We start from the raw sequence: 12,221 nt of genomic DNA, 5'->3' as shown, positions 1-12,221 counted from the left end.
CGGAGTAATTTGACAGATAGAAATTAATCATAAGGGAATATAAAGTGGGGTTATATAATATATTGTTTGAAATGTGTATTTTATTAAATTAGAGTGTTAGTTACTAATTTAATTATATATTCTGATCTGAAAAGCCTAAATGTAAACAAAATTATTAATAGAAAAGAATGGAATTCTCTGGATCTCCGGAGATGGCCATGTTTGCGAAATGGTTTGTTCCAGAAAATTCAGACAAGTATTTGATAGAACAAATTAGAACATGATATCTTACGAGATGGTTCTAGAAATCCAAAAACATATAAATACCCGTGATTTGGATTCAAGATGGCAGTTTTTGGAAGTTTTTAGTCAGAAGTCAAGCAGTTTATTATGAAAGTTAGTTGGAGTCAGTGAATCAAGTACAAATAGTCAAAATGTTTAATATAGTGAGTTAAATGAAGATTAAAAATTATGCATATAATTTAATGCACATTTATAATTATACACAAATAATTATTGAAGATTAAAAAAAGTATATTGGAAGAAATTAAATTATATTATGGTTGGAGATTAGTATAAATCAACTTATAATAATTGGATATTGCTATATTGAAAAGAAGAATAAATATAAATGATGTTTGCTGGTTTGGTTGGTGGTGTAGAAATGCTGGTGAAGAAAACTATATCTTAAATTGGTAGAAGCTGATAATTGAAAAAAGTAATTTCACAAAAACAAGGATAACCGAAGTACGAAGACTTTCAGTGGTGATTAGAATATATATAGTGGAAAACAGTTCATTTAGGCATTCAGTGAAAGAAAGGTACAAAATTTTGTTAATATAATTTAGTTAGTGTCATAACAATTTCAATTTTGAAGATAGTTTTGTTTAAATTTTAGATTGTCTATAGAATTTAATTAGTTTTATAAGAGTATCAATTTAAAGATAGTTTATTTTAAATTTACATTGGCTAGGTTAGATATATATGTGTGTTTCATAATAGTTATAATAAAGATAATTTAAAAAAGTACTTACAAGCTAATTCTTTGAGAACCGCGATAAAAACCCTATATATTATATTATTAAAAATACTCATTGCTCATCATTCAAACAAAAAACACATCATAACAATTTGGCACCCAACGCGGTGGCTCTCTATTTAAAAGAATTAGTTTGGGAAGATAAGTGCTCTCATATAATTAAATTAATTATCAGTAGAAAGGAAAAATTATAGATTTTATTTTTAATTATATTTGAACAAGTAAAGTCTCAAAATGTCTCAAGGAAAGAAAGGTACAAGAAGCAAAAAGAATGAAGAAGATGTGGAAGTAGAAACACAACCTATACAAGAGGAGAGTTTAGTTCAAGTTCCACAAGATACTGCAGAAATGAATCCAGAAAGAGAAGAAAATGTCAATATGGCAGCTTTGATGTCATTAATGATGCAGATGAACAAGACAATGGAAGAGAATACAAAAAAAATGGAAGAGAATTCAAAAGAAGTCAAAGAAGACATGAAAAAAATGGAACAGAAATTAGAAGAGAATTATAGAAAATTAGAAAAGAAAATAGAAGATAATAATAATAAAATTGTAAAACAAATAGAAAAACAAATGGATAAAAAACTTGAAGCTGCAGAGAAAAAAGTAGCAAATGAAATAAAAATTATACGGAATGACTACAAGAAAAGGATAGAAAATGAGAGGAGAGAAGTAAAGAGGATTATTCAAGATAATAAGATAGATATAGAACAGAAAATAGAGTTACAGAAATGTAACTTAGAAGTAAAAATTAATGAAGACAGGAGAAACACAGAAGAAAAATTAGATGATATACAACAAAATATCCAAATAAATAATAATCAAATAAGAAATGTGGAACAGAGAATAGATGATATTTCACAAATGAGAGACATAGGGAGACCTTACTTAAATTTAACAAATGAGACTGGGATTAAATTCTCTGGTAATATTAAAAATTTGCATCCTAGAGTATACATAAATAGTTTAAAACATAAATTAAGATTTGTGAATAATATTAATGATATTAAAGATTATATTAGAATGACATTAAATGACAATGCAGCAACTTGGTTTGCTAGTATTGAGAATGATTTAGATAATTTTCAAACATTTGAAAATAAATTTTTAAATTATTATTGGGGTGAATTAGAGCAAGCAAAGTTTAGAGAAATTCTATATTTTAGAAAGTATAATCACAATTTAAAATCAAATATGGTAGATTATGCATTAAAACTGATAACAGTTGCAAAATATTTAGAACCACCACTTAGAGAGGATGAAACAGTCTTAAATGTATCTAGACATTTTGATGTTGATGTTGTGCAAACAGTAACTGTACAAAATATTCAAACAATAGATAGTTTTATTAATTTTATTCAAAGAATACAAAGAGGCAATATGACAAGTAATAATAACAACAGAAAAAACAATAATAACTTTCAATATAATAAAAATGATAATCAACAATATAGACAATCATATAACAATAATACTAGGTATGGTGATAGTTTACAAAATTTTAATAATAATAACAGTAATCCAAATAGACAGAACTTTAATAATAATACTAGTTATAATAGACAAAATTTTAATAATAATACTAATTATAATAGACAACATTTTAATAACAGTACTAATAATAATAGACAAGATTTTAACAATAGAAGAAATACAGAGCGACCTAACTATAACAGACAGGTAAATTGTGTTCGAAGGAATATGAGCTGCGAAGACAGGAAACGAAATCGTACAAGGCAAGAAAATGTGAGTAGAAGTCATAGTAGGGAAAGACATAGTACATCAGATCCAAGTGGTCAGATACAATCTGACAATTCTAATAATCAAAATTTTGTGCAGTAAACTTTCTGAATTACAAGTTAGGCCATTGCTATTATGAAAAACCTTCTGAATTTATTTCTTTAAATGAAGATAAAATTATTGAATCTATTAATTTAATTTATATAAATGCTTTGGCCAAAAATAAAATGATTAAGATTATGATAGATACTGGTTCAGAAAGTACTTTAGTCTAGGAGAATTTTATTTTTAATACATTAAAATTATCAGATATAATAAAGATTCCAAAAATTAAAATTGTTGGTGCAAATAATAAGAAGTTGGGTGAAATTGATAAACTAGCCAATTTTAAAATTAATATTCTTAATAAAGAAATTAATATGCAAGGATTTATTGTCAAGGATTTATGTGTTGATATATTAATGGGAAATGATGAATTGGAAAAGAAGAAAGTAAAGATAGATTTTGAAAAAAAAATGGTAACTTTGGAAGGGCAAATAATTAAATTTATGCAGAAAGATGAGGTGGAAGAAGAAATAAGAGTTGATAGGATATTATTAAAAGAAAATAATAATGTTTATGAAGAAGAAATGTATTTTGATGATAGGGAAATGTCCCAAAAGAATGTAAAGAATAATTATTGTAGTGAATATTTAAGGAATGGAAATTTTAAGCAGATGGATGCCTACGAGGCGGAGTGCGTAAAATTGGAAGCAAGGAATAATGAGTACATAATGAAGAATAATTTTATTTGTAAAGAAGAAGATATAATGAAAGTTTTAAATTGCCCTGAAGAATATAAATCAATAGTCATTTCCATATTGCAGCAACACAAGGGACTTGTCAATAAAGAAAATAGAATTGCACAAAATTATATCCATAGTATAAAAGTTAAAGAAGAAAAAGATTTTAAAACAAAATCATACCCAATACCATATAAATACAGAGAAGAAGTAAACAAAACAATTAATAATATGTTAGAAGATGGGATCATTGAGAAGGCAGACACACGTTTTATTAACCCCATAGTAGTAGTACGAAAAAGATCAGGTGAAATCAGGTTATGTTTGGATGCAAGGAATATTAACAAGATTACTGAAAAGCAATTTGAAGCACCAATGAGTATAGATGGAATATTAGGAAGAATTACAGGAATGTCATTTTTCACTAAAATCGATTTACAGCATAGTTTCTGGTTAATACCTCTAGAAAGAAAAAGTAGACAGTATACAGGATTTCAGATAGATGGAGTAGTATATCAATTCAAAGTAGTACCATTTGGACTTCAATCATCTTGCAGTGCTCTATGTAGATGTCTTCATGATATTTTGGATCAATATGAACATTTTGTAATTCACTACATTGATGATATATTAATTTTTTCTAAAACGGCTGAAGATCATGAGAAACACCTAAAAATTATAATAAATAGATTAGACAAAGTTGGACTAAAAATAAATCAAGAAAAATGTACATTTTTTCAAAAAGAAGTCATATATCTAGGTTATAAACTTAACACTAAGGGAATCGAAATGGATCCAGAACGGACACAAGTCATTCAGGAATATAAAACACCACACAATTTAAGAACTTTAAGAGGATTTATTGGAATAATTAATTATTATAAAAGGATGATACCAGATCTAAGTATAAAAGAAATTCCATTACTTGAACTACTGAGAAAAGGTGTAAAATGGAGATGGGATCAGAGAAGAGAACTAGCATTCCAAGAAATTAAAAACATTTTTCTGTCAAATTTGAAAATATACTATCCTGACTATACACAGCCATTCATACTAAGAACAGATGCATCAATAGAGAGATTATCAGGGGTATTATTACAAATACATGATGGGGTCGAATACCCAATACAATTCATTTCAAGAATCACAAAGCCACATGAAAAGGGTTACTCAGTTTCAGAATTAGAACTAGCAAGTATAATACACTGTGTCACAAAATTAAGATTTTATTTGTTGGGTAATGAATTTACAATAGAAACAGATCACCAAGCTTTAACGTCTATATTAAATAACAAATATGGAAACAGTAGAATACATCGGTGGAGTCTAATACTTAGTGAATACTGCTTTGAAATCAAATACATTTCTGGAAAATCTAATATAGTGGCAGATGCTTTATTAAGGTTAGAAAATACATCACAAAAAGGGCAGCGAACAATAAAAATTGGATTAAATCAATTAGTAGAAAGTACTGGATTATATTCTAAAGAAGAAATTATAAGAGATCAGATCAATTTGAGTGAAAAACAAAAAGTCCTTAGGAAAGATGGGGTATATTATAAAATAATAAATGGAATAGAAGTATATGTAATAACTAGAACTTTAGCAAAGAAAATATTGAAAAATTTACATAACAATTATATGCATATTGGTTCAAGAAAGCTATGGATGCTATTTAGGGACAATTATTTTGCAAAGAATGACATAAGTATAGCAAAAGAAATTACTAACCAATGCCCAATATGTCAACTAAACAAAGAAAAGTGTACAATTTTTAAAAAGAAGTAATATATTTAGTTTATAAATTTAACACTAATATAAAAACACTAACAGCTTACTGATAGATCCATTTCATAGATAGATGGTAGATTTCTTTGTTGTGAATAAATTTGACATCATACTTGTTGAATTTTGTACATATGGAAATTGTTTGGTACCCTAAAAATCATAATTTGGGGTTAGATACAGAATTGATTGTGTAAATGTCTTTATAAAAAGGGTAAAACTTACCCATTTATATTGATGAAAGTTATTTTGAATGGAAATTATTCCTATATTTTGTCTATAAATAAACAGAACACAATATCCATTATATTTTTAATTAAGGTTATATTTTATTCTCTGATATCGCATCCATTGCTCCATTTGACATGACAGTTTGACCATAGAATAGCCGAACTGTGCTCCGTTGTTCTCTGTTTTGACATAGACAGCGAACAGGGATGTATTTAACACATTGTAAATAAAAAAAATTGATTTATTAAATTTAATAAGGTATGAGAAAATTAATATTTAAAAAAATAATAAGTAAATTATTTATTTTAAATATTATTTTGGGGTATTGATACGATTAGGGTTTATAGAAAATAATTTATAAGTTATATACTACATAATATTAGATATAAAAAAGTATTTGATTATTTTAAATAAGTTATATACTAGAGAATTTTATAAAAATATATTTATGTGAGGGCATTTTAAGAAATTAGCATATAATAATTGTAAAAAGTTGTATTTTAATATTGTAAATATATATAAGTGAGCCATGTGCATAGGCAACCAAAAATACTCTCGGAGTAATTTGACAGATAGAAATTAATCATAAGGGAATATAAAGTGGGGTTATATAATATATTGTTTGAAATGTGTATTTTATTAAATTAGAGTGTTAGTTACTAATTTAATTATATATTCTGATCTGAAAAGCCTAAATGTAAACAAAATTATTAATAGAAAAGAATGGAATTCTCTGGATCTCCGGAGATGGCCATGTTTGCGAAATGGTTTGTTCCAGAAAATTCAGACAAGTATTTGATAGAACAAATTAGAACATGATATCTTACGAGATAGTTCTAGAAATCCAAAAACATATAAATACCCGTGATTTGGATTCAAGATGGCAGTTTTTGGAAGTTTTTAGTCAGAAGTCAAGCAGTTTATTATGAAAGTTAGTTGGAGTCAGTGAATCAAGTACAAATAGTCAAAATGTTTAATATAGTGAGTTAAATGAAGATTAAAAATTATGCATATAATTTAATGCACATTTATAATTATACACAAATAATTATTGAAGATTAAAAAAAGTATATTGGAAGAAATTAAATTATATTATGGTTGGAGATTAGTATAAATCAACTTATAATAATTGGATATTGCTATATTGAAAAGAAGAATAAATATAAATGATGTTTGCTGGTTTGGTTGGTGGTGTAGAAATGCTGGTGAAGAAAACTATATCTTAAATTGGTAGAAGCTGATAATTGAAAAAAGTAATTTCACAAAAACAAGGATAACCGAAGTACGAAGACTTTCAGTGGTGATTAGAATATATATAGTGGAAAACAGTTCATTTAGGCATTCAGTGAAAGAAAGGTACAAAATTTTGTTAATATAATTTAGTTAGTGTCATAACAATTTCAATTTTGAAGATAGTTTTGTTTAAATTTTAGATTGTCTATAGAATTTAATTAGTTTTATAAGAGTATCAATTTAAAGATAGTTTATTTTAAATTTACATTGGCTAGGTTAGATATATATGTGTGTTTCATAATAGTTATAATAAAGATAATTTAAAAAAGTACTTACAAGCTAATTCTTTGAGAACCGCGATAAAAACCCTATATATTATATTATTAAAAATACTCATTGCTCATCATTCAAACAAAAAACACATCATAACAATATATATATATATATATATATATATATATATATATATATATATATATATATAAATAAATATGGTATAAAATTAGCTAGATCATAATAAATCATACCTGTACGTTTTTTAAAAGCTCCTTCAGTCTAAATATTTCTGCTCTCAATTCTCGGATTGTCTTTTCTTTGGGGTCTTCGTTGACGACTGGCCGGAATATTATATTTTTGGCACGTTGCCCAAAACGCAAAGTGTTAACGGTCTCATTATAGCAAGCACTGGAAGGAGAAACAGCTGGAAAATACAAGAATGCATTTTGGTATGTAGTTTTGTTGTACGAGGAGCAATTAATTTAATTTAACACAAAAAAATGCAAAAAACAAAAATATGCAAAATATGTATTTTATAACATCTCGAAATAGCCAAAATTATGAATTTTTAAAATTTGAACAATAACATGTTTTAAAACATACATATTTAACGATATTTTTTATTTTAGAATATGTCATTACCGTAAATATCCATATTTATTCATAAAATTTAAGTTTTTTCTATTTATATTTTTTATTCTAAATAATTTTTATCCACTGGATCCATGTCGTTTAATGTTATCTGACCATCTAGACTGGTACAAGTCGTACAAGTTGTAGGGTAAAGGTTACAGTGATTGGCCACTTAAGCATTGGAGTTTCATAAAAATGTGTAAGTCATTAGTTTGTATTAAGAACCATATATATAAATAATACACTAAATTTTAGATTAAAGTATCCTATTTATGTCTCCGTATGTCATTTATTGTTTAAAAATGTTTAATATTTATAAAAAAAGTTTTATTCTTGCAAAAGCAGATTTTATAGTGATTGGTCTAATTTTGATAATAATTGGCATAGTAAGTAGATGGTAATTGGCCACCAGTAAGAGGCTAAGTTATCCTAGGTACATATTTTTCTTATTGATGTATCCTACCTGCGTTATTTTAATTTTGGTTAAAAAACTAAAAAATCATTAAAAATTATATATAATTTTAGTGATCAAAGACGAATTTGGTTTCAAAAATTTTAATAAATGCAAGAAATTATAAACCAATTACAACGTTATCTACAAAACAAACGTTACACAAAAAGTTCTCCATTTCGGAGGATTTCGTGTTATATTATTAACACACGTATAGCACAGCCCAGTGTATATAGTTTTGCTCTTATATGGATTAGGAGCATCATCATCATCTGCGTGTACTATTTTAGATACTTCCTTGGTTGCACAGCTATTAACACTTATATTTGGAGAATATTTCATATCGGGATCATTGTTTTCTATATCACCTGTTGTGCTTGTTACGCCTTCTGGATCTGTATTATTTTTAAAAACAAGTTTAACGTTAGTGTTGTTTGGTGATCTTTCTGTATAATTATGTTTAGGCTTTCTTTTTGTTGCTGCTTTTTTTATTCAGTTATTTTCCTTTTAGTTCTTTTTGTTCAACCTTTCAGTCTTACGTTTCTCCTTTTTCATCTCCAGTTCTTTTTTATAGCTATTTTTTCTTTAATTGCCTTTTTCCTAACGGAAGAATTCAGAACAAATGGTAGTTTCTCCGTCTCTCTTTTTCCTTTCCTTTCAGGAGTTTTCGGGCAAATAACATAATCGCTGATTAATGAAGATGACTTATTAATTTAATAAGACGTGTTCAGAGCGAGCGATGAAGTGCTAGGCATTTGGTTGTCGAAGCTAGTATTTTCTTCTATTAGAATAGGAATATTTTCAATGACAAACATTTGCTCATTTACTTTAATTTCCGAAGTATGCTTAATAAAACCTTCATTTTTTTCATCCTGTAAATTTCCGATTTTAAGAGTTAATTCAGGTTCACAGATTTCAGATTGGATCGTCCCATGGAATTGGTCCGTTCCTCCTTGCTGCTCTGTATCTTCGCGTTTATCCATATCTTCTAGTTGATCAGTATTCACGGATGGACTTGCCTCCAAAAATTATTTATAAACATAATACAACATTCCAAGTCAAAAAATCGGAATTATGTGCATCCCTTTCAACAGAGTTTTTAAGCCTTTCCATTTTTTCCTCTCCAACAATCTTTTTAAATGTTTCGAATGTAATTTTACTGACTTCCGTGTCTCTATCTTGTTCTTTTGTCTTGCCAGTGCATTTGGAATAATCAATTGCGGATACATTCCAAGGGAAAAATCCACAGGCACAAAAACCATGTTTAATATTTTCTGGTTTTATATTATCAACCACTGTTTTTAAAACTGCAGCAAAATTGTCCTTTGTTACAACTTCAGTAGGGTGCTCTCTCGGAAACTTTAATACAGTACTTTTCCATCCTTCTTTTAAGGGCTTAAAGACGGCCACATCTGCAGGTTGCAAGATTCGAGTCAAGTTAGGGTACAGAGCAATTAGAATCATCTGAAGCTTTGTGCATAATTCGCTTATTTCATAAGTTAAATGTGTGCTGTGACCATCAACGAACAAGGCTGATTGGTTGATATTGGAAATTTGATGTTATTTTTGCTTAAGTAAGGATAAAGAGTGTTTCCTATATATTCGTAGAACAGCTGATTTTTCATCCAACCGTTATCACTGCATCCAATTCCCCAGGTATCAGGTACAGATTTAACAATTTCAGCTGGCAGTCTTTTGTAAGCATAGATAATCATAGGTGGGGTCACAACACCACAAGCTAAAAATGTAAACATTACTGTGATATTGTTTTTTAAATGATGTTGTATTTCATTAACGTTTTTCGCTCCTCTTGGTGCAAGAACTTTTTTGTTCTTTGGGCAAAGCCAAAAACAGGTTTCGTCTCCATTGTAGATTCTGCTGGGATCTTCAAGAATCTTAAATAATTGTTTTTCCTTTAAATAGTCTTCTACATTAGTAAACCAGTTTCTTATGTCTGCTTCAGCTACATCTGAGCTAGCTGCTGTTATTCCTTTTGCGGTTCTTGGAGTTATATTTGGGTGACGTTTTAGGAAGGAGTGATACCATCCTCTTCCTGAATGGTTATCTTTAAACGGATTTTCTCTAGGGGCTGCGTCAAGAAAATATTTCACAGAAGCTTGAATGTCTTTCATTCTACTAAGAAATCCTTTCTTGTGTGAGATCAAAATCCATCTTTCTAGAACTGCTTCTTCTTCTAAAGTTAATACTGGGTTAGGTCCAAGAGAAAGTTTATTATTAAATCTGACACTTGACCGGAACTGAAGTGTTTCTTGAGGAATCTAATATAACTTGGAAGCTTCTCTTTGACTCATACCATTTTCAATTAACTCTAAAGCCTTAATTATATCTTGTTCTTTATATTTTTTTCGGCAAGAAAAACCTTCATAGACCTTTGGCATGTTATAACTGAAAAAAAAAGCATTGCGATAGTGATTGGCCACATTGAAATATAGTAAGTAGCCTACGGCCAACGACTGTTTACTCTTAGAATATTTAAAGGTAACAAACAGAATAATGTAATTTAGAGTGCCTATTTTTATGGAAAACAAATTATATCTGAAAATTTATTTTAAAAATTTATCACAGTAATTGGAGGGTCGACCAATAACTGTTTAGGTATATATATATATATATATATATATATATATATATATATATATATATATATATATATATATATATATATATATATATATATATATATATATATATATATATATATATATATATATATATATATATATACTTCCAGTAGGTGCATCGATCATAAGTTCGTCTATCTTTCTCTGTCAAGGAAAAATCAAAGCAGGAGGAACATATGTTCCAATTGCATTCATTGCACATACGACCGTAACATGTAGACCGCGCTCTGCACTACTTAAAGCACCAACTTGTTTGCGACCTTTACTAGCATAAATCTTTTGCGATCTCTTTTGCACAGTCATCAAACCGGACTATTGCATGTTATAAATGTTTTCCGGTGGAAACTGAAACTCGTCTAATATATGTGCTAATACTGTAAAATAGGCACATATATTTGGTTTATTAAAAGCTTGAGCCTTTGCCAACAAAGTATTTTCTGGAGTTCGTAATGATATTCCAAGATTTCGCTTTAAAAAGCCTCTGACCCATTTCCAGCCTGCCATCTTGGTTTCCTTATTAAAATTGTGGCTAATATTGTTTCTTTCAGCTACTTCGTATACAAGTTTTCGTTTAATCTTTACTGGTCAGGCCAAAAAAACGAGCTTCCATGGTGATAATATGGTCAGCAATTTCCTTTTCAATAGCAGTGGAAAATACTGGTCTTCGTTCTCCCAAATCACCTTTGGTACTTCCTTGTTGCTTATTAGAGCGCCTTTTCAAAGACGTTTTTGGAACGTTAAATGTTTTTGCTGCCAGCTTAAAGCCCATAGCTTTTTCTTGTATGCTTTTTACAGCTTTCTGCATGTTACTCTCATTCCACTGTTGCCCATCCCTGTAAAATGTATTATGTTAATCGGTAAGTAGCAACTTATTTCCTTTTTCCTATGATGGACCCCTAGTCCGTCATAGGTAACGACAGAGGGGTCCATCATAGGCAAATAGACAAGACAGTAAATATAATTCTGTTACTTTTGTTTTGACCATTCTAACCTAAAACAAAGTATGGTATTTGACAAAGAAAGTGTAGTCATTTTATACAAAACAAAAGCAATACTTAGCTTAACGTATGTTACCAGTAAAGTATTACTTACCAAAAAATTTTATTACATCAGCAACGCCAAATTTTAATTTTATTTCACAAATTTACTGTTATAACCGCCAAGGGTCTGAAACTTTGCAAATACTAAACTACAAACTTCGTGCGCAAGTTGCAACCGGCGATGTGCATGTAACAGCGCCATATTTGAAATTACAGCAGGGGGTCCATCATAGGCAGGGGTCCAACATAGGCACACTTCCCCTATATACCTAAATTATTGATATAGTTATTGGCATAATAAATTCGTGCTTTTTTTGTTGTCTAAAAATGTTTGGAGCCTAAGATTTGATCAGTTACAACCTTAATTTAATATATCATGCTAAATTATAT

General features: G+C 28.6%; 1 protein-coding gene across 1 annotated transcript in view; it reads right to left on the bottom strand.

The window, feature by feature from the left end:
• LOC140441335 (uncharacterized) overlaps positions 1 to 12,221 on the bottom strand; it is a 180,664-nt gene that overhangs the window by 20,653 nt on the left and 147,790 nt on the right. The window contains exon 8 of the mRNA XM_072531987.1: positions 7,317 to 7,489. Within this exon, the coding sequence (XP_072388088.1) occupies positions 7,317 to 7,489 (173 nt within the window). The remainder of the gene's footprint in view (positions 1 to 7,316; positions 7,490 to 12,221) is intronic.

This window comes from Diabrotica undecimpunctata, chromosome 5, assembly GCF_040954645.1.
Source record: "Diabrotica undecimpunctata isolate CICGRU chromosome 5, icDiaUnde3, whole genome shotgun sequence".
NCBI lineage: Eukaryota > Metazoa > Arthropoda > Insecta > Coleoptera > Chrysomelidae > Diabrotica > Diabrotica undecimpunctata.
Note: the sequence above shows the minus strand (reverse complement) of the source record. Positions and strands in the feature narration are given on the sequence as shown.